This window comes from Hemiscyllium ocellatum, chromosome 26 (assembly GCF_020745735.1).
Source record: "Hemiscyllium ocellatum isolate sHemOce1 chromosome 26, sHemOce1.pat.X.cur, whole genome shotgun sequence".
Taxonomy (NCBI): domain Eukaryota; kingdom Metazoa; phylum Chordata; class Chondrichthyes; order Orectolobiformes; family Hemiscylliidae; genus Hemiscyllium; species Hemiscyllium ocellatum.
In genome coordinates this window covers 10,803,923-10,831,158 of record NC_083426.1, presented here as the reverse complement: position 1 = coordinate 10,831,158, position 27,236 = coordinate 10,803,923, and the positions used below count along the sequence as shown (strand labels likewise).

At 44.6% G+C, this 27,236-nt stretch overlaps 1 protein-coding gene across 9 annotated transcripts in view; it reads right to left on the bottom strand.

Moving 5' to 3' along the window:
• The window catches only part of plekha6 (pleckstrin homology domain containing, family A member 6), a 345,819-nt gene that overhangs the window by 90,021 nt on the left and 228,562 nt on the right, over window positions 1-27,236 (bottom strand). For all 9 annotated transcript variants that reach the window (XM_060845333.1, XM_060845334.1, XM_060845336.1 and 6 more), the window contains one exon: window positions 9,330-9,413. In XM_060845333.1, coding sequence (XP_060701316.1) covers window positions 9,330-9,413 — 84 coding nt within the window. The remainder of the gene's footprint in view (window positions 1-9,329; window positions 9,414-27,236) is intronic.

Sequence of the window (27,236 nt, the reverse complement as noted above, 5' to 3'; positions counted from 1 at the left end):
CAGGTCCTTGGACTCCTCCATCGGCAGAACATAACAACACGACGGCTGGAGGAGGAGCGCCTCATCTTCTGCCTGGGAACCCTCCAACCACAAGGGATGAACTCAGATTTCTCCAGTTTCCTCATTTCTCCTCCCCCCACCTTGTCTCAGTCGATTCCCTCAACTCAGCACCGCCCTCCTAACCTGAAATCTTCTTACTGACCTCTCCGCCCCCACCCCACTCCAACCTATCACCCTCACCTTGACCATCCAGTCCCTGTACACCTCCATCCCCCATCACGAAGGTCTCAAAGCCCTCCGCTTCTTCCTTTCCCGCCGCACCAACCAGTACCCTTCCACTGACACCCTCCTTCGACTGACTTAACTGGTCCTCACCCTGAATAACTTCTCTTTTCAATCCTCCCACTTCCTCCAAACTAAAGGAGTTGCCATGGGCACCCGCATGGGCTCCAGCTATGCCTGTCCCTTCGTAGGATATGTGGAACAGTCCATCTTCCGCAACTACACTGGCACCACCCCCCACCTTTTCCTCTGCTACATCGATGACTGTATCGGCGCTGCCTCGTGCTCCCACGAGGAGGTTGAACAGTTCATCAACTTTACCAACACCTTCCATCCCGACTTCAAATTCACCTGGACTGTCTCAGACTCCTCCCTCCCCTTCCTAGACCTTTCCATTTCTATCTCGGGCGACCGACTCAACACAGACATCTACTATAAACCGACTGACTCCCACAGCTACCTGGACTACACCTCCTCCCACCCTGCCCACTGTAAAAACTCCATCCCATATTCCCAATTCCTTCGTCTCCGCCGCATCTGCTCCCAGGAGGACCAGTTCCAATACCGTACAGCCCAGATGGCCTCCTTCTTCAAGGACCACAGATTCCCCCCAGACGTGATCGACGATGCCCTCCACCGCATCTCCTCCACTTCCCGCTCCTCCGCCCTTGAGCCCCGCTCCTCCAACCGCTACCAAGACAGAACCCCACTGGTTCTCACCTACCACCCCACCAACCTCCGCATACAGCGTATCATCCGCCGTCATTTCCACCACCTCCAAACAGACCCCACCACCAGGGATATATTTCCCTCCCCTCCCCTATCAGCATTCCGCAAAGACCACTCCCTTCGTGACTCGCTCGTCAGGTCCACACCCCCCACCAACCCAACCTCCACTCCCGGCACCTTCCCCTGCAACCGCAGGAAATGTAAAACTTGCGCCCACACCTCCTCCCTCACTTCCCTCCAAGGCCCCAAGGGATCCTTCCATATCCACCACAAGTTCACCTGCACCTCCACACACATCATCTATTGCATCCGCTGCACCCGATGTGGCCTCCTCTACATTGGGGAGACGGGCCGCCTACTTGCGGAACACTTCAGAGAACACCTCTGGGACGCCCGGACCAACCAACCCAACCACCCCGTGGCTCAACACTTTAACTCTCCCTCCCACTCCACCGAGGACATGCAGGTCCTTGGACTCCTCCATCTGCAGAACATAACAACACGACGGCTGGAGGAGGAGCGCCTCATCTTCCGCCTGGGAACCCTCCAACCACAAGGAATGAACTCAGATTTCTCCAGTTTCCTCATTTCCCCTCCCCCCACCTTGTCTCAGTCGGTTCCCTCAACTCAGCACCGCCCTCCTAACCTGCAATCTTCTTCCTGGCCTCTCCGCCCCCACCCCACTCCAACCTATCACCCTCACCTTGACCTCCTTCCACCTATCACATCTCCATCGCCCCTCCCCCAAGTCCCTCCTCCCTACCTTTTATCTTAGCCTGCCTGGCACATTCTCCTCATTCCTGATGAAGGGCTCTGGCCCGAAACGTCGAATTTCCTGTTCCTTGGATGCTGCCTAACCTGCTGTGCTTTAACCAGCAACACATTTTCAGCTCTGATCTCCAGCATCTGCAGACCTCATTTTTTACATGAAACCCTCGTGGTGACACTCAAACCCAGAGCTTCTAATCAGAGACAGGGAAGCTCAGGATCTCCTCTTACGACAGAGACTGCCCTATACTTGAAGTCATGAGTGGGGCTATATAAATACAAGAGTGTGGTGCTGGGAAAGCACAGCAAGTCAGGCAGCATCAGAGAAGTAGGAGAATCATTGTTTCAGGCATAAGCCCTTATCAGAAATTTCCAGCACCACACTCTCAACTCTGATCTCCAGCATTTGCAGTCCTCACTTTCTCCGATATAAATGCAAACAGACTTTGGCGCACAGGGCACAATTCCAAAATTTAAAGACGATCAGAAACTTGGAAGCATTATGAATTGCAAGGAGGATAGTGTAAGCTTCAAAAAGGACATGTACAGATTGGCGGAGTGGGCGGATAAGTGGCAGATCAAATTTAATGCAGAAAAGTGTGAAGTGACTTATTTTGGCAGGAAGAAGACAGGGAGGCAATGTGAAATAAAAGAGTCCAATTCTAAAGAGGGTGCATGAGCAGAGGGACCTGTGTGTGCACAAGTCATCAAATACACAGGTCGGGGTTAGTGAAAGTGGGCTTAATAAAGCAATACAGCAACCGAGACTTTATTGAAAGGTGCACAATCAAGGAAGCTATGTATAGAACACCAGCCCAGTCTCAAACAAAATACTGTATCCAGTTTCGTGTACCACACACTTTAGGAAAGATGTGAAGGCAATTGGGAGAGTGCAGAAAAGATTATGAGAACGGTTTCCAGAGATGGGGAACTTCAAGATCTTCAGGATCTGGGCAGAGTCGGTCAAAAACAATGCTCCCACAAATGGAAGGATCTGGAATAAAGAGGCACGGATTCAAAGTAACTGGCAAGAGAAAGAATGGTAACACAGGAGAAACCTTTTCATGTAATAAGTTATTAGGATCTGGAATGCACTTCCTGAGAGTGTGGTGGAGGCAGGTCCAGTTGAGATATTCAAAAGCAATTGGACCATCAACTGAAAAGGATAAATGGGCAGGGCCAAAGGGAGACGGCAGATGGGTGGCACAATGTAAATTGTTCCTAAGGCGAACTAGTGCAGACATGATGGGCCAAATAGCCTCCTTCCATGTTGTACTGATTCGGTGAACTCTTTCTTCTCAGTAGGGCATAGAATCTTTCATGTTTACTCGGCAAGAGGATTGGCAAGGCAAAACCGGAGAATTGGCACTAGCCTCATTGCTCTTGCAGAGAGTCTGCACAGGTTTGATGGGTGGAATGGCCTCTTCGTTGTAACCATTCCACAATCCTGAGAGGACAGGATGTGCCTTTGGTTATCCTCTCATCTAAAATGCAGCACTTTGCCCAGTGCCGTACTTGGGGTACAAAAAATAATTATTGGGATTATAGATAAAATGCCGGGAAGGTTGTTATAAAGATTATTGGGGGCTATACAGACACGGAGATGGGGGTTATATAAACACTGGACGGAAGCAGGGGGGACGTGTTACAAAAACTCTTGCAGCAGCTGCAGCATCAGGAGCTCTGGACGGGGAGCAGACAGTTTGTAGGGTGTACTGCCACAACTAGGCCACATTCCGAGCACACTTCCACACCAACTCGTCAGCCACTCCCTTCTGTGACCACCACCTGCCCTAAGTGTAACAATATCCACCACAAATTCACCTGCACCATATTCGCCACAAATTCACCTGTACCTCCACACACATCATCTATTGCATCCGCTGCACCCGATGTGGCCTCCTCTATATTGGGGAGACAGGCCGCCTACTTGCGGAACGCTTCAGGGAACACCTCTGGGACGCCCGGACCAACCAACCCAACCACCCTGTGGCTCAACACTTTAACTCTCCCTCCCACTCCACCGAGGACATGCAGGTCCTTGGACTCCTCCACCGCCAGAACATAACATCACAACGGTTGGAGGAAGAGCACCTCATCTTCCGCCTGGGAACCCTCCAACCACAAGGGATGAACTCAGATTTCTCCAGTTTCCTCATTTCCCCTCCCCCCACCTTGTCTCAGTCGATTCCCTCGAACTCAGCACCTCCCTCCTAACCTGCAATTTTCTTCCTGACCTCTCCGCCCCCACCCCACTCCGGCCTATCACCCTCACCTTTACCTCCTTCCACCTATCACATCTCCATCGCCCCTCCCCCAAGTCCCTCCTCCCTACCTTTTATCTTAGCCTGCTGGACACACTTTCCTCATTTCTGATGAAGGGCTTATGCCCGAAACGTCGAATTTCCTGTTCCTTGGATGCTGCCTGACCTGCTGCGCTTTAACCAGCAACACATTTTCAGCTAAGTGTAACAGTGTCTATGTTTGCCACATTGATCTGTACAGCCACCTATGGACTCACCCTGAGAGGGGAAAAGAGTTATCCTTGTCTGTGAGGGACCACCAATGACTGGGAGTATCAGCTTAGATTCTGTACTTGAATGCGGAGCGTAAGGCTCAGCATCACCCAATCAACTACAGCTGGGCAAGTTCTCTTTCTCTTCCCTCAGTTACAACTAAAAACAAAAGCTCTATCTTAAGAAAAATAATTCCAGGCAATAAAATATCTGCATCCTTCTGGAAGCCAATATAAAATGAGAAGAACACCACAAGAATTAGCATAATGGATAGGCCACTCAGCCACCTGAACCTGTTATAGAGTTAAACAGCATGGAAACAGACCCTTTGGTCCAACTCAGTCATGCTGACCAAGTTTCCCAAACCAATCTAGTCCCACTTGCCAGCGTTTGGCCCATATGCCTCTGAACCTTTGTTATTCATGTACCTATCAATTTTTTTTTATATTTTGTAACTGTACATGCATTGATCACTTCATCTGGCAGCTCATTCCACATATGAACCATCTTTTGTGGGGTGAAAGGGTTGCCCTTCAGGTCCCTTTTAAATCTTTCTTCTTTCAGCTTAAGAAATATGCCCACGGTTTTGAACTCCCCCACCCAAATGGAAAAGACTTAGGTTATTCACCTTATCTATGCCTTTTATGATTTTATAAACCTCTCAAGGGTCACCCCTCAAACTCCTATGCTCCAGCAAAAAAGTCCCAGCCTATCCTTATAGGACACTCCAGACCTGGCAACATTCTGACAAATCTTTTTTTAAACCCTCACCAGTTTAATAATATCCTTCCCAGCGCAGGGCAACCAGAACTGTACATAGCACTCCAACAATGGTCTCACCAACATCCTGTACAAACTCAACATGATGTCCCATTTCCTATACCAAATGGTCTGTACAATGAAGGTAAGCATACTAAACATCTTCTTAATCATCCCATCGATGTGTGAGGCAACTTTCAAAGAACTATGTTCCTGAACACCTAGGTCTCTCTGTTCGACAACAGATGGATCCCTCATCTCCGTTTTCCCGACCATCCCCCATAACCCTCAGTTCTCTTGTCAATAAAAAGTGCACATAATGCAATCTTAAATATAGTCAATGACCACTATCACCAGGGCAAGAGAATTCCCGGGGGTAAAACACCTGACTCCACTGCATGTCTGTCAACAATAATTTATTGAGCCCAGCATTATTACAGAGCACAATACAGTACAGGTATTGGGATGACTGTACATATACACACACATCCCAAGGGTAAAACAAAATCTCACCTTTTGACTTAAATGGGGACACTTAATTTGAAATATTTTGAATTATTATTCTTTTACTGGTCGGAGCATTGAGTATAGGAGTTAAGAGGTCATGTTGTGCCTGTACAGGACATTGGTTAGGCCACTTTTGCAATATTGTGTGCAATTCTGTCTCCATGTTATCGGAAGGGTGTTGTGAAACTTGAAAGGACTCAGAAAAGATTTACAAGGACGTTTCCAGGGTTGGAGGATTTGAGCTTTAGGGAGAGGCTGAATAGGCTGGGACTGTTTTACCTGGAACTTTGGAGGCTGAGGGGTGACCTTATGGAGGTTTATAAAATCATGAGGAGCATAGATAGGGTGAATAGAAAAGGTCTTTTCCCTGGGGTGGGGGTGTCCAGAACTAGAGGGCATAGATTTAGGGTGAGTGGGAAAAAAATTTAAAAGAGATCTCAGGGGCAACGTTTTCTTGCAGAGAGTGGTGCGTGTATGGAATGAGATGGCAGAGGAAATGGTGGAGTCTGATACAATGACAACATTTAAAAGGTATCTGGATGGGTATATGAATAGGAATGATTTAGAGTGATATGGGCCAAGTGCCGGCAAAAGGGACTAGATTAATATAAGATATCTGGTTGGCATGGACGAGTTGGACTAAAGGGTGTGTTTCTGTGCTATACGTCTCTATGACTGTAAATGTGAGAGAGTAACATCTGATATAGAACCAGAGGCTTCCTGAATCTCTTTCAGCACAAACCAGTGCCAGTGAGAAAACGCTTCGTATTTCATTGCTGCCTTAGGGTTGAGAACATTGTCACAGAGACTGAAAGGATGATTATCTTGCATCTGACTCCACTGCTTGTCTGTTAACAGTAATTTATTAAGGCCAGCACTGTTGCAGAGCACAATACAGTACAGGTATTGGGAGGACCGTACATATACACACACACGTAGACACACACACACAATACATGTGACAAATAGAGAGGCCAGTGATGAATGGGAACTATCAAAATCTCTTAGATGTTACACATGCATATTTTAGAACATTCTCAGAATGAATTCACTCTTTATAAATTCTGCTGGCTGCTATAACCTGACTGCCTGACATCAGCGCCTGGTAAATCTCAGACGGAGAGAGGCAACCTTAAACTAAGCTGTCCTTTGGGAAGCCAATGAGACTCTGTCCAATTTTACCCTGCAATTAAATTGGGGATATTATATTGGTCAGAGGAATGTAAAACCCAATCCTCAACTTATTCCTGATACTCACATCTAATGGGTTAAAGTTACCATTCCCTTGATGAAATATTTCCTTAGATGGTGAAAATGTAAAATGTCTGAATTGTTATCTCATTTCTACATTGAGGTTTCTATGAGTCCAAAGAGACACTGTTACTGGGTCAAGCACAAATTTACATCCAGCATCTACACAGTGGGCTGCAGCTCTTTTTAGATTTGAGCAGTTACTTTTGGAAATATTTCCTGCTGGCTGAAGGTGTAATTACCAATCACCATGGAGACAGTACTTGGTCTGCCTGCAACTATTTTGCAAAATTGCATATTGTTTAAAGAACAGAATATGGGCTTTGGTCCTTCAAAAACATCCTGAAAGATAAGCAGCAAATTGCATTCATGTAGCACCTCGAGTAGATTAATTCATCTCAAGAGTTGGGAACTGTACCCTTTGAGCCACCAAAGGGGATATTAACACAGATGACGAAAAGCTTGGTTGAAGACGTGAGTTTCAAAGTACATCTTAGACAGGAGAGAGCAGGATAGAGATGCAGGATAATTTAGGGAGGGAACTTTGGAGTTGAAATGACAGCATGGCCGCAGTTAGCACCATGAAGAAAATTTGCAATAATGGAGTGCACCTCATTGGGCAATAGTAGCACCACGTGAGTGTAGTTATTTCATTTAGGAGGTGCTTGAGAGATTGATGGAAAGAAACACATGCAGAGAATCTTGAGATAATGTAACAGTAGGCAAAGGTCTTAGTCTACCTCAGATTCCCATGTAGAGAAGTAACTAATATTAGTTTTGTGATAAAAAGAGTTCTAAAGAAGCCTAAGCCAAAAGATTCTTCTTGATTTGTCTTCTCTTCGACCAGTCTGTCTTGAATCCAAATTCTTGGATGTTGGCATAACGCCAAATGTCAAAAGAGCCACTAATGATGGAGCAATGAACATCGGGATTATGCAAGAGACCAGAATAAAACACTATTTCAAGCTTATTTATTTTAATTATAAATTTAAACAACAAACAGCTGTGTGTTTGTCAAATGAATGCAAGGAAAAGGGACAGAGATGTGTTTATTTTAATCTGGCTTTGCAAAGTCCAGCTCAGTGACTGAATCCAGCTCGTACATGATTCATACAGAATCTTGGTTCTAATCATGGACAAGTTAACTGATCTGAAACTGGGCTACTACAACACAGGCTTGAGCTACTCCCAGAGCCTTTGCTGAAGGGAAAGGTTAATCAAAACTATTAGCCTGGATGCAGTCACACTCCATTGGCGAAACCGCAGGTGTTGTCTGTGAAGACTTGCATGTGACAAATGAAATTTTGACAAGTGGAATGCTGTTAGCCTCAAGGGAACTAAAGCCGTTCAGGTGGTGGGAGACAGAAAGATGACTAGGACCTATGAAACCATGTGTCATATAGCCCCATGCCAGCTGGTGAAGTACAAAATTAGACACAAATATTTTCCTTGCTGAGAGATTTATTGACAGAATGCAGCACTACATATGTCTGTTTCCTACTAACTAGCAACCCAGAGCTCTCACAGTGTCTCTTTATATAGCATTTAATCAACTTGCTCAGAAATGTTATTAGACACCTCTGGAGCAGGTGGGACTTAAACCCGGGTCTATGGCCTCAGAGGTAGGGATACTACTGTGGCACTAGAGCCTGAGCATTCTCTATTCATATTTAGGGAATAGAAATCAATTAAACTAAATGAAACAATTTAACAACCCCTTAAAGGACATTGTTTCATTAGGTTTTTTTCTCGTCCTATAGCTATTTTTTGTCTCTTATATTATTTTGAAATAACCAGAGAAAAGGGAGTACCATAATGAAACTAATCAAACCAAACTGACAACCTTTAAGAGGGTTCTATAAAAGGTCAAGTTAGAATGTCACACCTCACTGGAGTTGCACATTAATAATCAATCCGCCCCTTAAATTCCCCAATTTACTAGTTCTTTAGACCCAGGCTGAAAGAAAGTACAGATCAGTTTTGAAGGATGTTACCAAGACCTGAAAGTTTGAATTATAAGGAGAAGCTGAATAGGCTGGGACTTTTTCCCCTGGAGTGTTGGAGGCTGCAGGATGACGTTATAGAGGTTTATAAAATCATGAGGGACAAGGATAGGATAAATAGACAAGGTCTTTTCCTTGGGTGGGGAGTCCAGAACTAGAGGGCGTAGGTTTAGGGTGAGAGGGAAAAGATATAAAAAGGACATGAGGGATAACCTTTTCCCACAGCGGGTGGTGCATGTGTTGAATGAGCTGCTAGAGGGAGTGGTATAGGAGGGTACAGTCACAACATTAAAATGACATTTGGACAGGTACAGGGATAGGAAAGGTTTAGAAGGATATGGGGGACAGGGGAGAGAGACAGAGACAGAGAGAGAGAAAGTGTGTGTGTGTGAGAGAGAGAGAGAGAGAGAGAGTGATACCTACACCCATTGAATTAGACTGTTATTGGAAGTGGGGGCAAGGTGAGGGGCCAAAATGGCAATAAGGAGAGAAGTAAAGGAGACAAGATACTTACTTGTCTTCCAGTTTGAAGATGCAGTTCTCAATAGGCACAATCCCTGTCACTGGGTCCTGGAAGGTGGTTGTTCTGTCATTGTGGCTGAAAAACAATGGAAGAGGTTGAGTATTGGTTTAGTATTTATTCTAAAAATCGAGCCAGTGTTGACTATGTCTATGCAGTCATTGCAAGCATTAGAGAGCTCAGTACCTGCCATTCAGGTGGACGTGTCTCACTGTGAGACAGGGCTGAGACAAACTTCTACCTGTGATTGAGAGAGCATGAAGGCAGCCCAGTCCAACTCTCCCTCCAGTGCAACAGCTGGCTGGGGAAAGTACAGAGTGTAAGGCTCTCCCAATAAAAGATGGGCTACAGCTTACGTAAAATCCCTTAGCTGTGTGCACCAGAAAATGTGAATGTAACATAATTGTAACTGCAGTTGGAGTTGGGACATCATCCAGTGAAGGCCCCAGAAGCATAGCTAATTAGCATTGGCAATATTGCACAAATTATCTCTTCGCTAAGGAGGTCAATTCAGACCTGAATGAATCGTTTGCCAACACCCTGATGGAGAGAGTTCCCTTGGGTCAACTGGGACTTGAAAAGGAGATGTGCCTGATAACTCCCAACTTACCCCTTGCTGAAGATTTACTCAACCCTCTCAGCCAAAATCAAAGCTACTGATGGATATAGAAACCTTGGTGGCAATATGTTAAGAGAAAAAATCCTGACCCCTCCTCCCAACTTCACCTGCCTATTAATTCTCTATCCCAACCCACACCCAGAATCTTTAATTACTGCAAGTCCAACTCCCATTCATTGTCTTTACTACCTACAACACTGAGTCACAAGTGAAAAAATGGCTTAATACACAGCGAAAGATAACGATTTGCACCACACTGCCCAGGACTTTGTGTGCTACACTCAAATTAACTGATATTTATGGGGAACATCCTAGTGAACCTTCTCTGAACTGCCTCCAATGAAATGAAACATTTCCTCAATTAAGGGGACCAAATCTGCTCACAGTACCCCAGGTGTGGTCTCACCAGCATCTTGCACAGCTGTAGTAATACTTGCCCATTCTTATACTCCAAATTCCTTTCAAAGAAGAGTCAATGTTCCATTAGCCTTGCTAACTACCTGCTGTACCTGTGAGCTGGCTTTCTGTGTTTTGTGCACAAGTACTCCGGCTCCCTGTGTTACAGTTTACTGCAGTTATTTTCCATTTCAATAATATTGTTCTTTTCCCTTTCGAAATGAATACATTCACAATTTCCCACATTACACTCCATTTGCCAACTTTTTACTTAGTTTGTCAATAGCTCTTCGTAAACTGTGTGTATTCCTCTCACAACTTGCCTTTACACCGTACTGTGATCTGCAAATTTGACTACAGTACATTCACAACCTTTCTCCTCATCATTGACATATATTATAAACAGCTGCAGTTCCAGCACCGATTCTTGTGGAACCCAGTGGCCACCAATCTGAAAATGAACCCCTCATCCCTACTTGCTATTTCTTGCCTATTTGTCAATTCTCAATCTATGCTAATATATCACCCCCAAATCTTCCTCCACTTCAGTGATCTAATTAATCTCTCCGCATTATCATTTTCTCCCATCATCCTTCATCTCTGTGAACATTTTTAATCGAATTCTGAACTCATACATGCTGTCTGTGTCTATAAACTTTCATTAACAGCTTCATTTATCTCATGCCTTTCACGTAGTAAATCAGCATAAGATGCTTCACAAAATGATGATCAAACAAAATGTGAAACAGTCATGTCAAGAGATAGTAAAAGAGCGATTGAAAATTTGGTGATAAAGGTAGGTTTTAAAGGTGCAGCTTAGAAGGAGAAGAGAGTGATAGAGGTGGGTAAGCAAAAAAAAAAAATCCAAAGTAGAGGGCTCGGGCAGCTGAAGTGGCAGGTTTCTCAAGGACATTTCCTCTAGAGTAGGCCTGCAGGAGGTAGTGAGGGAAAGAAAAAGACAAACTAGATCTTGTCCTTTCCAACATAGTGGTCACAGATACGTCTACCCATGCCCCAACCACTAGGTGAGACCACAATCCTCATGAAGAGAAAGTTACCAATGTTGGAATGATTAAAGATTTGGACTTACAAAGACACTATACTAAAATCTTGGAAGGGTATGGGACTGGAGGAGGTACAGAGATGAAGGGACATTGAGAACATGTTTGACCACAACGGTAATCACTTTTAAACTGAGGATTCAGGGACCAATGAGGATACAAATGATGGTTAACTTTTGCCTGCTTTCTGATTGATGCTGTTAGCCTTCACATTTTTCCAGGAGAAAGTGAGGACCGCAGATGATGGAGATCAGAGTCAAGAGTGTGGTGCTGGAAAAGCACAGCAGGTCATATGGCATCTGAGGAGCAGCGGAATCACGATCAGGATTCCTAATGAAGGGCTTATATCCGAAACGTCAATTCTCCTTGGATGCTGCCTGAACTGCTGTGCTTTTCCAGCACCAGACTCTCAAATCTACATTTTTCCACTCAGGTATCATGGAGTTTGAACTTTTCACTGTGCAAATAATTGCAGTGGCTTAAGTTTCTCAATCCTCTTCAAATCAGCAGTGAATTTTCCTCCATTACAATGAAAGATAAGTTGACATTCTTTGATCCTAGCAGGTACCAGTTGTGTCTCTATGGGGAGCTCTGGCACCTGAATCAGGAGGTTGGGGTCGAAGTCTCATTTCAAGCACAAAAGCCCAGGGGTAAGAGCCCGGTGTGTTATTGAGGGACTGCTGCACCCTCAGAGATGCTGTCTTTAGGATGTGATGGACCAAATAGAACATAGAACATAGAAAAATACAGCGCAGTACAGGCCCTTTGGCCCTCGATGTTGCGCCGATCCAAGCCCACCTAACCTACACTAGCCCACTATCCTCCACATGCCTATCCAATGCCCATTTAAATGCCCATGAAGAGGGAGAGTCCACCACTGCTACTGGCAGGGCATTCCATGGCATCATTTGGAAAAACAGTGGGGGGAGTTATCACCAGGGTCCAGCTAATATTTATTCCACAACCTAACAGTACAGGAAATGGTCATCTGGTTATTATGATGTCGCGTTTTTGAATGAACTTCCCTTGCACAAATTGACTGACGTGTTTTGTACATTGCAACAGTTGTGACCACTGTAGTACATCATGACTGACCAAAGTGGCTGGTTCCTGAAGGACATTTCCTCTAGACTGGGTCTGTAGCAGGTCGTGAGGGATAAAAAAAGAGCAACTAGATTTTGTCCCTTCCCTCATAGTGGTCTCAGATACATCTACCCATGCCCCAACCACTAGGTGAGACCACAATCCTTGTGAAGAGAAAGTCTCATCTTCATACTGAGGGGACCCTGCATGGTGACATGTCGTACTGCCGTTGTGCTAAATGAAACAGACTCCAAACAGATCAAAAAAGCTCAAAACTAGGCACCCAAGAGGCACTGTGGGCCAGTAACAGCAGAACAATATTCAGCCACAATCTGTGCCTTCAAGGCATGGCACAGCCATCAATCTATTACTGTCAAGTCGAGGGATCAGCGCTGGTTCAGTGAAGCACAGAGGATGGCATGCCAGGAGCAGCACCAGCAAAGCTAAACAAAATGGTGTCAACCTGTGAAGCTACAACAGAGGACTACTTTTCATGCCAAACTACAGTAGCAACAAAAAACAGACAGAGCTACACGATGCCACAACCAGTGGATCAGATCTAAACTCAACAGTGCTGCCACATCTAACCCTGAATGGTGATGGAGAATTCAGCAAGTCCCTGCAAGAGGAGCCTGCACAAATATCCCCATCCTCAACCACGGGAGAGCCCAGCACATCAGTGCAAAGAATAAGGGTGAAACATTTGCAACAGTCTTCAAACAGAAGAGCTCAGCAAATTATTCATCACAACCTCCTCCTGCATTCCTGATGAAGGGCTTTTGCCCGTTACGTTGATTTTCGTGCTCCTCAGATGCTGCCTGACCTGCTGTGCTTTTCTTGACTCCTCCTGCAGTCCCCGGCATCACAATTTGATTCACTTCATGTGATACCAGGAAGCAGCTGAAGGCATTGGATGCTGTAAAGGTCATGGGCCCTAACAGCATTCTGGCAATATCATTGAAGACGTATGCACCAAAGCCAATCATGCCCCTGGCCAAGCTGTTCCGCTACAGTCCCAACACTGGCATTGACTTGGCAATGTGGAAAATTGCCTTGGTATGCCTGAAAAATAGGGAAATCTACACTGGCCAATTACTGCCCCATCAGTACACTTTCAACCATCAGAACACTGAGAAATTAAGAAGTATTGTCAACAGTTCTATCAAGCAGCATTTACAAAGCAATATCCTGCTTCACTCTCAGTCAGGTTACATTCCAGCTCTTGATCTCATTATCACCTTGATCCAAACATGAACAAAAAGGCTGGAGTCTACAGGCAACGTGACAGTGACATGAGAGCAGGGTGAAATCTTGTCAGCAGTTTAGCTATTAATTGGAAGCTAGAATTTCCCTTCAAAACCTTATTGATCTGTACAGGGATTGCAGCAATACAAAAATTGCTCTTAAAAAACGGCAGGCATCACTGTTTGTCATTCCAGGAACAATAACTGCTGGTTACTCGCTCAGGAACAAGGTGTGACAGCTGAATCGAACATGAAAGCAGACTCTCGCCTGCTCACAACCTTTTAAAAATCAGCCCTGAGTTGTTTCAAATGAGGACACTGCTGCTTTGTTAAAGCTGGGGTTTAAAAGGTCACCAAAAATAGCGATACAGTGATGACTTTGCAAAACAACAATCCCCCCACCCACCCAGTGCAAAAGTCTTGACCTGAGAAGAATAATAGGAATAATCTTTCCACCCCATCAAATAAGAAAACAATTCCAATTGCAAAATTCTAATTTAGAGAGTCCAGCAACTGGAAAACATTATGCAGTTATTATAAAGATGAAACAACTCCTGAAGTCAGATCTAGATGAATCAGATGCTGGAATGAGTGGTACAGAATGGTTCACTGTCAACTCTTCACCAGTCATTATTATCATTGGCTGCTTGCCCCAATCTGCTGCAAGATTTACATTTTTTCACTTGTTCTATAAACACTTCCTCCATATCTACAGGCCTCCATCACATTGATGGTAATCATCGATCTCGAGCACGTTAGGCATCAAAGATACTTCCATTAATAAAACAATTGTTGTCAGGTTACACAGCTCTGGCGGAATCAATTAGTTTGTTACAGTGTGCCTCAGGTATCATCAGCATGTGGGACACCCATGTCCTGCCTTCACTCTCATTCATCCCAAATTAACACAATCCTATCCTAAACAGAACACAACTTCTTAGCAACAATCACTGGATGATGGCCAGGGATCCTGGTTGTTTTTTCATGGTATGGTAACTTAGTGGCAATATTACTGGACTGGAAATTCAGAGACATGAGCTCACATCCCGCTGAGACATCTAGCCAACTTAAAATCAATCTACATCTGGAATATAAAAACGTTTACACCAGTAACAATGACCACAAAACTGTCAGATTGTTATAAAATATACCTGGCTCATTAAGGGAAATTTTCCGTCCAGATCATGATCTGACCGTGGTCCCACAGCTACATGGTTGATTCTTAACTTCCCTCTGAAATGGTCCAGCAATAATCAGCTGCATTAAAGAAGGTGGCAACTAGGGGTGGGCATTAAGAGTATCACCTTCCGGACTGACTTTTTTCTCCACAGTGCTCCATAAAGCATACTTATTTGTGTAGGTTTTTGGTCATCTGACCTAATATTTTCTAATACAGCTCAGTGTATACATTCTGGTGAAGCACTTTCAGAAATTTCATTACATCAAAGATGCTATATAAGTTGTTGGTGTCATGCGGATAATACAAAGACCCTTCATCTCTCAGATACTTTTGTCGAGTAACTAGTAAACTATCATACATGTGCACAAACCTGTGCTAAGTGAATCCCTTGGGTTTATTCTAATTCCATACATTGCTTGTGCTTTTGAGACAAGTGTCCTACCTCTTCCACCAAGCAGCGTTTAACTCGCTAGCTCCAAGAGAACTTCGATTTTTGATAGATTTACAACACAGGAGACAAACAATCAAACTCATGGAGTGCATGTGATTAACTTTTCAAAGCTGTCTGCGCTTTCAGAGGTTGTCTCTGGTCTCTCTACTGTAGGTTTCTACAGTACCTTCTGGCCTGCTCACCACATACAGGCACAATCTAGCCATCTACAGTAATTATGTGAATCGCGCCGCAGCACATCAGTCAAACATGGATCAAGTCCTCCACTCATTTGAAGGTAATGATCAAGAATGTTGTGTTACTGTAGCCCCAGCTCCATTTCTCTTTTTAGAAACCTGAAGACAATGCATTAAAAATTATAAAATCATGGCGAGGGTCTATTCCCTGGGGTGGGGGGAGTTCAAAACTAAGGTGAGAGGAGAAAGGTTTAAAAAGGACATGGGGGCAACATTTCTATGCAAAGGGTGGTTCATGTGTGGAATGAACTTCCAGGGGAAGTGGTGGATGCAGGTACAGTTACAACATTTGAAAGACATTTGGATATGTAAATAAGTAGGCAAGGTTTGGAGAGATATGGGACAAATGCAGGAATGTTGGACTAGTTTAGTTTGGAAACATGATTGACATGGACTAGTTGGACTGAAGGGTCTGTTTCCATGCTGTATGACTCTATAACTCTATAAAAGCAAGGCTATGCCACAAGGCAGTGGTAGAACTCCCAACACCACATTGGAAAGTTGTGGGTTAGAATCATAGACTGATTTATAGAATGGTCACAGCACAAAAGGACGCCATTCTGCCCATCATGACAATACCAACTCTCTGCAAAAAACAAGTAGTTAGGCCTGACTAACCTGCCTTTTCCCTATAGCCTGATCTGCTACTTCTCTTCAACTCATTAGATTAGATTAGATTAGACTTAGATTAGACTTACAGTGTGGAAACAGGCCCTTCGGCCCAACAAGTCCACACCGACCCGCCGAAGCGCAACCCACCCATACCCCTACATTTACCCCTTACCTAACACTACGGGCAATTTTTAGCTTGGCCAATTCACCTGACCCGCACATCTTTGGACTGTGGGAGGAAACCGGAGCACCCGGAGGAAACCCACGCAGACACGGGGAGAACGTGCAAACTCCACACAGTCAGTAGCCTGAGTCGGGAATTGAACCCGGGTCTACAGGCACTGTGAGGCAGCAATGCTAACCACTGTGCCACCGTGCCGCCCACTAACCATTACCCCTACTGAATCTGCCTCCACCAAGGCACTCTCAGGCATTACAGTCCAGATCCTAGCCACCTTTCACCTTTCACTGTATCTTGGTACATGTGACAATAATAAATCCAATCAAATCAAACTCGCTACACAAAAATAAATTTTGCCCAATTCCAGCTTTGGCCAGGTTCTCTCAGCCATTGCTCACTGGGTCCTGACTGCTTATCAATAGGAACCTCCCTATATTCTCTCTATCCACTCTGATTTTGTAGACACCCAAAGTATCTTCTTATGACTGTCTCTGAAAACAGTCCAGCTCCAATAGCCTGTCCCTCGCTGCTGCAATCATTCTTATGAACTGTTCCTGCTAGCTAGCAACGCATTCACACAATGCAGGGTGACTCCACAGTACAGTGCTGAGATTGCTGCACAATCACAAGTTCCATTGCTTACACAACGCAGTAAACTGATGCCCCACCTATCCTCATGGATGGATTGCGAAGATCCCATTGCCCATTTGAGGAAAAACAGGGTAAGTCTTCCTGCTGTCCTTTTCAGTACATTATCCCTCAACTAACATCACAAACAGAATATTTGGCCATTATTTCATTGCCATTTGCCAGTTGTAGGGTGCAACATTTGCTGCATAGTTATCCATATTGGGACTACTCTTAAAACATAATTAATATTCACGAAGCACTCTGGAATGGCAAGGTCAGAGAGTCATACAGCTCAGAAACACAGGTCTATGCTGAATATAATCTCAAACTAAACTAATCCCACCTGCCTGCTCCTGGCTCATACGCCTCCAATCCTTTCCTATTTGTGTACTTATCCAAATGTCTTTTAAAGTTGTAACTGTATCCACCTCCACCACCTCCTCAGGAAGTTCACTCCACATATGACCCACCCTCTGCGTAAAAAACTCTCCCCCTATTGTTTTTTAAATCTCACTTTAAAAACATGCCCCCTGGTCTTGAAATCACCCATCCTAGGGAAAAGACATTGTCATTAATCCCAGATATGTCCGACATGATTTTATAGACTTTTATAAGGCCACCTCTTAACCTCCTGAACGCCAGTGAAAAAAGTCCCAGCCTTTCTTTATAACTCAAACCTTCCATATCCTGCCACATCCCAGTAAATCTCTTCTGTGCGTTCACCAGCTTAGCATAGGTCTGTATTTTTTTTATGAGTATTCAGACAACTTATTTTGTTCATCGTCACATTGACATGTAAGTTTTCAAGAGAAGGATCACCATCAACATTAAAAATCACACAACACCACGTTATAGACCAACAAGTTTAATTGGAAGCACACTAGCTTTCGGAGCGACGCTCCAAATCATGACCATCAACATTGGCCTTCCTCACCTCGAGTGGCCTGGCCAAGATTTACATTTCAAACAATGTCAACAATAAAAGACAATGGTCACATCATCACTTGCACTGCATGCAACTTGGCTGCTCTACTTCCAAAATGTCGCCGGGAGATCTTCCACATCCACCCCAAGCTGCAGATGAGCAGGGGTTTATCAGCCAGCACTTCTGGCAGAGTGGCACTCCCTTAGTGCAGCACGAGGAAGGTCAAACCTAAAATGGTGCTCTAGGGGTGGGACTTGAACCCATAATCTTCTGACTCAGTGGTGAGATTGCCAAAATGGAGCCACGGTGACACGGAAAGGATTTTTGCAAAGGTTCAATCTGCCAACAATAATGCTCTATTGGAGGTTAACTTAGCCAGATTGTTGTCAGATCACAATCTTTGTGATTCAATGATCAAAGTGGCAGTAACTTGCTTTCAATAATGAGCTTCCCAACAGGCAGGAAGGAGAACAGCAAAACTTGCAATTGCCTGAAAAAACAAGAGTCTTGAACTGAAACAGTGAAACGATGGCTGGTTGGGCTATTGCAGAATGGTGGGCTTTAACGAAACCCCGTGCCATTGCTTATCAGGAACTATGGCCAAGTCTCACTATCAAAGTTGTCTTGTTCTACAAGAAATCCTGTGAAGGTAAGAGACAAATCTTCAAGTCAAGGACATTGATGCCACCAGTGAGGGACATGGAGCTAATGCTTCGGAAACTGTCTCTGAATGAAATGATACAGAAGATTGATCATCATGAGGATCATATGTGTTTTCAACAGATTAGATTTTATTGCCACATGTACAACAATACAGAAATACACTGAAAAGTGCACAAAGTTGCCATTCTCCGGCATCATCTTAGAACACAACAGTTAGATTTAAAATCAAGAGCAGAAATAATGAATCCGAAACAAAAGGAAAAGAAAATGTCCAGATCATCCTTGTCCCTATGTATATTGTACAAACATGTGTGTAGTTTATGAAACTGTACCGATAAATGTTGCTTTGGAAATTAAACCTTCCGAAACAAAAGAGATACATGCAAGTTGGAATTGAAGGCAAGTTACTATGGAGAACGTGGAAGAGGAGAGAGATGATGGTGACAGGGATTGGTGTTCTTTGGGAGTACGATACCAGAACGTCCAACATGGAGACAATAAAGGGAGGGGGAGCTGGATGCCAATGATGCACAGGAAGATAACAATGAGACAATAGCTCTGGCCCAGTTTATACTCTAACCTGACCTTACACCAATCACCTGGATTTTAAAGATTCTAAAGTTCTGCAATGGCTTGTATTAGAGGCAGGCAAAAACCTAGGAATATTATTGCTAAATTAATAATCCACAAACCCAGCTAATGTTCTGTGAACTCTGGTTCAGATCCTGCCATTGTAGTCTGAATTCGACAAAAAGTCTGGAATTAAGAGTCTGGTAATGACCATGAATCCATTGTCGAATGTTGGAAAAACCCATTTGGTTCACAAAGAGGACAGCACGGTGGCTCATTGGCTAGCACTGCTGCCTCACAGTGCCAGGGACCCGGGTTCAATTCCAGCATCGGGCAACGGTGGAGTTTGAACACTTTCCCCGTGTCTGCGTGGGTTTTCTCCGGGTATTCCAGTTTCTTCCAAAGAGGTGCAGATTAGGTGAATTGACCATGCTAAATTACCCATAGTGTCCGGGGATGACTAGGTTAGGTGCATTAGCCATGAGAAATGCAGGGTTACAGGGATAGGGTAGGGGGTTGGGACTGGATGGAATGCTCTTCCGAGGATTGGTGTGGACTTGTTGGGTCAAATGGCCTGTTTCCACACTCTGGGATTCTACAGATACAGAATATCCTTTAGGGAAGGAACTCTGTCAAACCTACCTGGCCTGTAACTCCAGACCCACAGCAATGTGGCTGACTCTGAGCAATTAGGGATGGCAATAAATGCTGGCCCAGCCAGAGCCACCCACATCCTGTGAGTGAATAAATAAAAGAACCTGTTCATACTGACAACATAGTTATCCTTGGGCTTCTATGAAGTGCAATCAGTGCAGCTGTTTTGAAATGATCAAATCCACATCATGTATAATTAACACTTCTGTGTGCAGCATTATTTTGATACAAGGTCCATCTTTGGTAGTAACAATGATGTGGATTTTGGGATGTGGATTGAAAGACAGAGAGTTGGAGATGGCGAATTAAGAGTAACACACAAGTAGTGGCTCACCCATTACGAAATGGTTTGGCTCACTGTGTTATCCTCTAGACTACTAATATATAACAAATATAAGGATTACAGAAGCATATACTCATTTTACAACAACGGCACTTTTATGAGGCTATGCTTTGTAATCTGTGCCAAGTGGAGAATTACTTTGAGTTGACACCCTTGTTGTAAATACTTGCATCACCAGATCATAGATTTCTGTTCCCATCCCTCACAGCACAAACAATTTGCTCCACTGCTATAAAATATCAGGCATGACATGTTCCAACAGGTCCATGTCCTCAACCCAACATAGGGGCATTCCAGCGAGGGGGAAAGTGAGAGAGAGTTTGGGACTGGGCTATGAGGCTAATTTCTAGGCAACCCCTGCACAGCACAATAAGATGCACTGAAACCCAATGGAAAAGGTCAGTTAGAGGGACACAAGGCAAGAGAGTTAGCATGGAAAGCACAAGGGCTCTTGGGGACTCTTGGAATGGTGGTACAAGGTTTGGTGGTGGTGGGCTTTGATAAAATCTCTCAAATTATATTTCAAAGATTTCCAAATCCACACTATGGTTCACGATTTATCTAAGGACTCATGAACAATGAGTTATAGAGAAGATGCCAGCCTAACTCTGCAAACACTGGGGGGATACAGAGTGATGGTTAACCCTTCCCTGGCACCAATCACATGAGGGCATCCAGTACATACAGTTATTGCCCTCACCTTTATGCTTCACCAGCAACAATTGCTGGCAGTGGGAGTGGGGGCAGGAATCTTGGAATTGGGCGCCGTTCTCCATTTTACAGCTGCATGGAGTTATCCACACCCTGTGGAAACCTGGCTCTTAGTGAGTTAGAGCTGTGTTCCTTCTTTGGATGTCAAGACTTTAGCACTGGGAGTCTCAATGCCCATGTGTGTTCTCAATGCTCACTGCTGGGGCAAATGTATAAGAAGAGGCCATCTGATTAGTTGCCTCTGCCTTTGCCATTCACATCAGGATGTGGAGGGCCAATGGGTGGGGGAGGCAAGCAGCAACAGACAGCTGCTGGCCAGACCAGGTGAGGTGTCCGAGGCAGGTGGGTGAACAGGAGGACATCTGAAAATTGAGAAATTCTGCCAAAACGAACTAAAACAGAAATCGCTGGAGAAACTGAGAGGTCAGGCAGCACCTACAAAGAAAATACACAGTGAGAATGTTTCCAGTCCAGTGGCCCTTTGGTTCAGAGCTCTGCTCAACATGTGAGATGGTGGAGGTGTGAGGGCCAAGGAATGATTGCTGAGGGTTCCTTAATGAGAGTTTGAGATGAGTCTCCAATGGCCTACCAACCTGCCATCCGAACCCTCCAATCAGTAGGCGCATTCTAAACTTAATTGGGGTTGTCGGGGAGGGATTGGTCTGACTGATGCTGGGAATATTTTATCAGATATCTGGAACAATGGCAGTTAACGGGGCTACACTGCCACCCCAACATGACAGAGGCTGCTCATTTCCTAACAACTACCTCTTAAGAAAGTCAGAACTCCAGCAGCCTCTAAACCCATCTTTACAGGGAGCCAGGAACATTCAACACTTTGGTGACATCTAGCATCAGTTTGGTCACATCTAGCATCAGATCTCTAAATGGTGTGCTCCCACAAACCGTGTAGTGTATATAATGGGTTGTATGTTAACATTGTTTAAGGTCCAGTAGTGAAGCCAGACTGGGGCATTCTATGTCTGTATTGGGCAGATGATATTTTGATTGGATACAAGTCATACAGTCAGAGTCATACAGCACAGAAACAGACCTTTCGATCCAACCAGTCCACGCCTGGTTGCATAGATGCAACACAGAGCAATACTACCCAACCTGACCCCCAACAGCCCCCCACCAACTCCTTCACTAGTAACCATGCTGTATGAGTATAATTTTTATGCAGCACAAGATGCTTAACCCCAGCGCAGATGGGAACAAAATCAGCATCAGCAGTTAACAGAACACACTGTTCCTGAATTCAGGTCATTTCTCTATCCCTAACTTGCACTCGGTATGTGCAGCAAGCACGCACACAGACTTTGCTTGCTTGGGCACGTCAACACATCATAAGCAAACGCACGCAGAATGTTCTCACACATTTAACCATATGCCATCCTGCAGCATTTAAGAGACAGGCAGACAAATAGCTCCTTCCTAAAACCCAACACCACCCCTCGCACACACCACAGCCCCCTCTTCAGAAAAACACACCCCAGGTCCACCTTTGCTTAACAATCTCAGAGAGGCCCACTTGCCTGTTTCATAGGAACACTGCAATGCAGCATTAATGTGTAAACTAGTTAATCAGGCTCCGCAGCAGTTACTCTGTCATCATTTTACAGGTACCTACCTCTTCCTCCTGTCGGCCCTGAACTTCAACATTATCTTAATGGCAGAGAACTCCTGCAAAATCAGTAGCCCAGGGTGCTTGCGGTGCCCTTCCGTCCCACGGGCTTGGGATCTCGGGATCATTCCCTGCGCATCCTTATGCTCCACGTCGGAATTCCTCTCCGGGAGACAGGGAGGATGGCAGCTTCATTCTGAAGCTTGGCCCTGGCAGCCTGACAAAGCCTACACCTAGGCAGCCAGCAAGGTGAAGTGCAGGAGACTGAATTTCTTCACGCAGTTTCTTTGCTCAACCTCCCCACACACACATAGCACCCCCTCCCTCCCTCCCTCCCTCCCTCTCAAGGGAGGCTCTGAAGGACACAGGAGTCAGTCAGGTACTGATGGGGTTTTTTTTGCGGGCAGCAACCTCTCTCAGTAATGAGGCACTGAGACTTGCCGATAAAGCTATTTTACATTAGCTTGCTGCCTGCAGGTCTGAGCTAAGACCTATTTAATCCTCAACAGTGATCACAAAGCCGTCAAGTGCTGCTGTCTCCTTCAATTTGCACTAATGGATTATTTTGTGAAATGATTTACCCTTTAAATGCCGCACCTCCATCACATGGAATTAGGCAAAAGGAATTCAGACATAAAAAAATACAAAACGTCAAGTCTTGCCTTTGTGAGATTCACAAAGAAGGTGCTTGAGCAAGGTTAAGCTTTGTAATGAACCCCGAATCTGGGTAAGGCTCACAGCGCAGGATGGTAGCAGTGACCCACACTTGTGCTATGAAAAGGCACCAACTTGTTATTCGGATTAGAATGATCCCAGGTTCAACCCCAACCAGGTGTAAAAGATGCCAAGGCCGTGTCTAAGTGCAGAAGTGCAGGTGGCTTCTCCCTGGTGTCCTGGGCAACATTCACCAACATCCCCCCACCCCCCTGCTCCCCCTCCCCAAAAAAAAACAACAAAAACAGCAAGAGTTTGCCTGGTCCTTGTTCTTTGTGAGAGCTTGCTGTGTGCAAATTGGCTGCAGTGTTTCTGCGCTTTACAACAGGGACGACAGCTCAAACAGTGCTTAACTGGCAATACAGCACCTTGGGATGTCCTGAGGTTATGAAAGACACTACATTAATTCACATTTGTTTTTCTTAAACAGCTGATCACCAGAGTGGTATTGGTGTAACCCAAGTCCCTGGGTAAAATGAGGAAAAGTATTGATGCACAAGTTCACAAGGATCTGCGGAGGACAATGGGGAAGTAACTGATTGACCATGTGACTTAGGAACAGATGAGGCCATTCAGCCCATCATGTCTGCTCCACCATTCATTAAGATCATGGCTGATCTGATAATCTGCAAAACTGAAGACTACATCGACCCACACATTGAAGAATAAAGAGTGCACATGCTAGACACACAGAGTGGAAGGTGCTGCCATCCCAGACTTCAGGGATATAAAGAATCAAGCTTTAACTTGATGTTAATGACCTGCTCAGAAACTCTTCGATTGTCTGGTAGGTTTGCTTTCATTATAACATATGTTATACAAGTCAACATTTTGTCGTAATGTGTTACCACTTAAAAAGGATAACATTGTAGGATTATGAATCTGTCAGTTACCCAAAAGAAACAGGAGTTGAAAAAATACATACCCAGGGAAGGAAGAGGTGGACAGAAGGTGACTAACAACGAAAGAGAGAAAACTAAAGTGAGCAGAGAGAGCCCAGAGATAGAGAGAAGCAGACAAAGAGGGAGACACAAGATGAAAGAGACAGGGAGAGGGACACAGGCAGATACAGACACAGGATGAAAGAGACAGAGAGACACAAGCAGATAGTGACACAGACTAAAAGAGACAGACAGACAGACACAGGGTGAAAGAGACAGGGAGAAGGACACAGAGATATAGCCATAGAGAGGCACAGGGCTCAACAGAGACAAGTGGTAGTTAGAAAGAGAAACACAGAAAAATAGGGAAAGAAATTGATGGGGGATAAAACAGAAACTATTAGAAACGTCGAGCAGGTCAGTTAGCATCGGTAAAGACAAAAGATAGATTACAATGTTTTTAGCATCTTTCATCACAACTTAAGATATTGATAAACTCATCCTTCAGTTCTGGTGAAGAATTATACACTGCAAATATCAATAACCTATCTTCTCTTATTGCAGGCACTCATTAATAATTCTCTTTATTCAAAACAGCCAAGATTTGTGAGTTTTTGCCTTTTATTTTATTTTTCGAGACATTAATGACAATGAATTGACGATGACTTCAAACACCAGTTCAGAAGAGAAATGCACATTCTATGTATGGCTTGTCGTGGGGTGAGGGCTGCATTGGTGGATGGGAGTTCAGTTCAGTGTAGGGTTGAAGAGGGTGAAGGTGGAGGGTGGGGAGGAGGGTCACCAATGAATAGGATTCCTTTCTCTGTGCTAGTTTCACAAGGAAATTGGATTTTGTGCATAGGACTACCAGCGATTACCAGCATCACGATATTTTCCATCAGTTCTGAGGAAGGATCACTCAACCCAAGACACTAATTCTGATTTCTCTCCACAGATGCTGCCAGACATGTTGAGTTTTTCCAGCAATTCCTGTTTTGGTTGCTGTTGTTGTAGGAAGAAATTAGGACAGGTGACCCAAAACTTGATAAAGACTTCACTTTTCGGGAGCACCTTAAAGAGTGAGAGGAGAGGAGAATGGAAGCCTGGGCAACCACAATAAAGACTAAATTCTGACAATGTGCGGCAGGGCATCATTCCAAGGTGAATCTTGAGACATCACTCCAGGAAACAATTCAAATGCATTTTGCTACAATAAAATGAAGGACTGCAGGTGCTGGAAATCTGAAAGCAAAACAGTAATTGCTGGAGAAACTCAGCAGCTCTGCAGCATTTGTGGAGAGAGAATCAGAGGGAGCATTTCGAGTCCAGTGACCTTTCTTCAGAGCTGTTTAGTGGGTTTGATACATGAGCTCTGTTTCTCTCTTCACAAATGCTGATTTTCTCCAGCGATTACTGTTTGGTCTAAAATGCATTGTCTCCACCCAGTCCTCATGAAGGTTTCCAATTGCTGGAGTGTATTTGAGGATCTAAAGAGAAAATAATGAAACCCATCACATGAAAAGCTTCTGAAAAATAGGTGCAATGCAAGATCCGATCTGAAAGGAGATAAACAGTGTATGGAACAGAGCCCTTTACCAACTCAGTGTTCACGTCCAGTCTAATTTGTGCTGTGACAGTACCACTGTTACCCACACTACATGCTCAACACAAACAAGTACAGATTAGCTTTTCTGTAACGCAATGGTTGCATTCTTGTGCAAACCTGCATTATAGAAAAATTACACTTTAGAAACAGCACTTAAAATGTTGGTGTGTTAACAAAACGTGTGTTATAGCAGAGCGACCAGTATAACCTCAATTTTTCGTCTACCAAACCACATGGACACACATACACAATCACTTCCACATACAGACTCAACCATAAATATCCACGCACGCGAATATCCACAAACAGACATTTAAACATACACACACTCACACGCAAATATAATCACACCAGAGGAAACAATAACACAGTAAATCCCTGGACAAGGAATCCAGAGGTTCAGGTTAATAATCTGGGAGCATGTGTTCAAATCTCACCACAGCATTTGGTGGAATTAAAATTGAATTATTTAAATCTGAAATATAAAGTCAGTCTCACCCAGTGACCCTGAAACTACCAAATTGAATCATAAGAGGTTTCCAATACAGAAATAGAACCTTCGAAGTTGAGAGTGAGTTGCTGGGAAAGCACAGAAGGTCAGGCAGCATCCGAGGAGCAGGAGAATCGACGTTTCGGGCATAAGCCCCTCATCAGGAATGAGGCTGGTGGGACAAGGGGCTGAGAGATACATGGGAGAGGGTTGGAGTTGGGGGGAAGATAGCTGAGAAAGCGATGGATGAAGGTGGGTGAGAAGGTTGATGGGTCTCACTTGCTCCTAACAGTACCTCCAACCCAACTTGTTCATGTTGCCCAGTTTTTACAATTAACCTAGTCCTGTTTGCCTCCGTTTGGCCAATATCCCTCTATACCTATCCCATCTAAATAACGGTCCAAATGTTTTTAAATGGTAAAATTGTACTCACCTCTACCACAACCTCTGGTAGCCTGTGTCAGACACTCCCCACTCTCTATGGGGCAACACTTGCCCGTCTGGACGCTTTTGTATCTCTCCCCTCTCTTTTAAACCGATGCTGTCTAGTTTTAGACTCCTCTATCATGAGGAAAAGCTGTTGGCTATCTACTGTATCTATGCTTCTCATGATTTTATAGATCTCTACATGGTCACCCCTCGGTCTCCTATGCTCCAGGGAAAAAAGGCAAAAGCGAGGACTGCAGATGCTGGAAACCAGAGTTTAGATCAGAGTGGTGCTGGAGAAGCACAGCAGGTCAGGCAGCATCTGAGGAGCAGAAAAATCGATGCTTTGGGCAAAAGCCCTTCATCAGTCTTGCTGCCTGACCTGCTGTGCTTTTCCAGCACCACTCTGATCTTAACTCCAGGGGAAAATGTCCCAGCCAATCCAGCCTCTCCTTAAGGCTCAAACCTTAAACCTGAGTGCCTTTCAGAGGAAGTTTAATCATAGGATTGTACAGTAAAAAGGCCTTTCGGCCCATCGGGTCCGTATCACCAAAAAGAGGATTAGACTGGATTTGAGGAAAGGCTTTTACATCCTTGG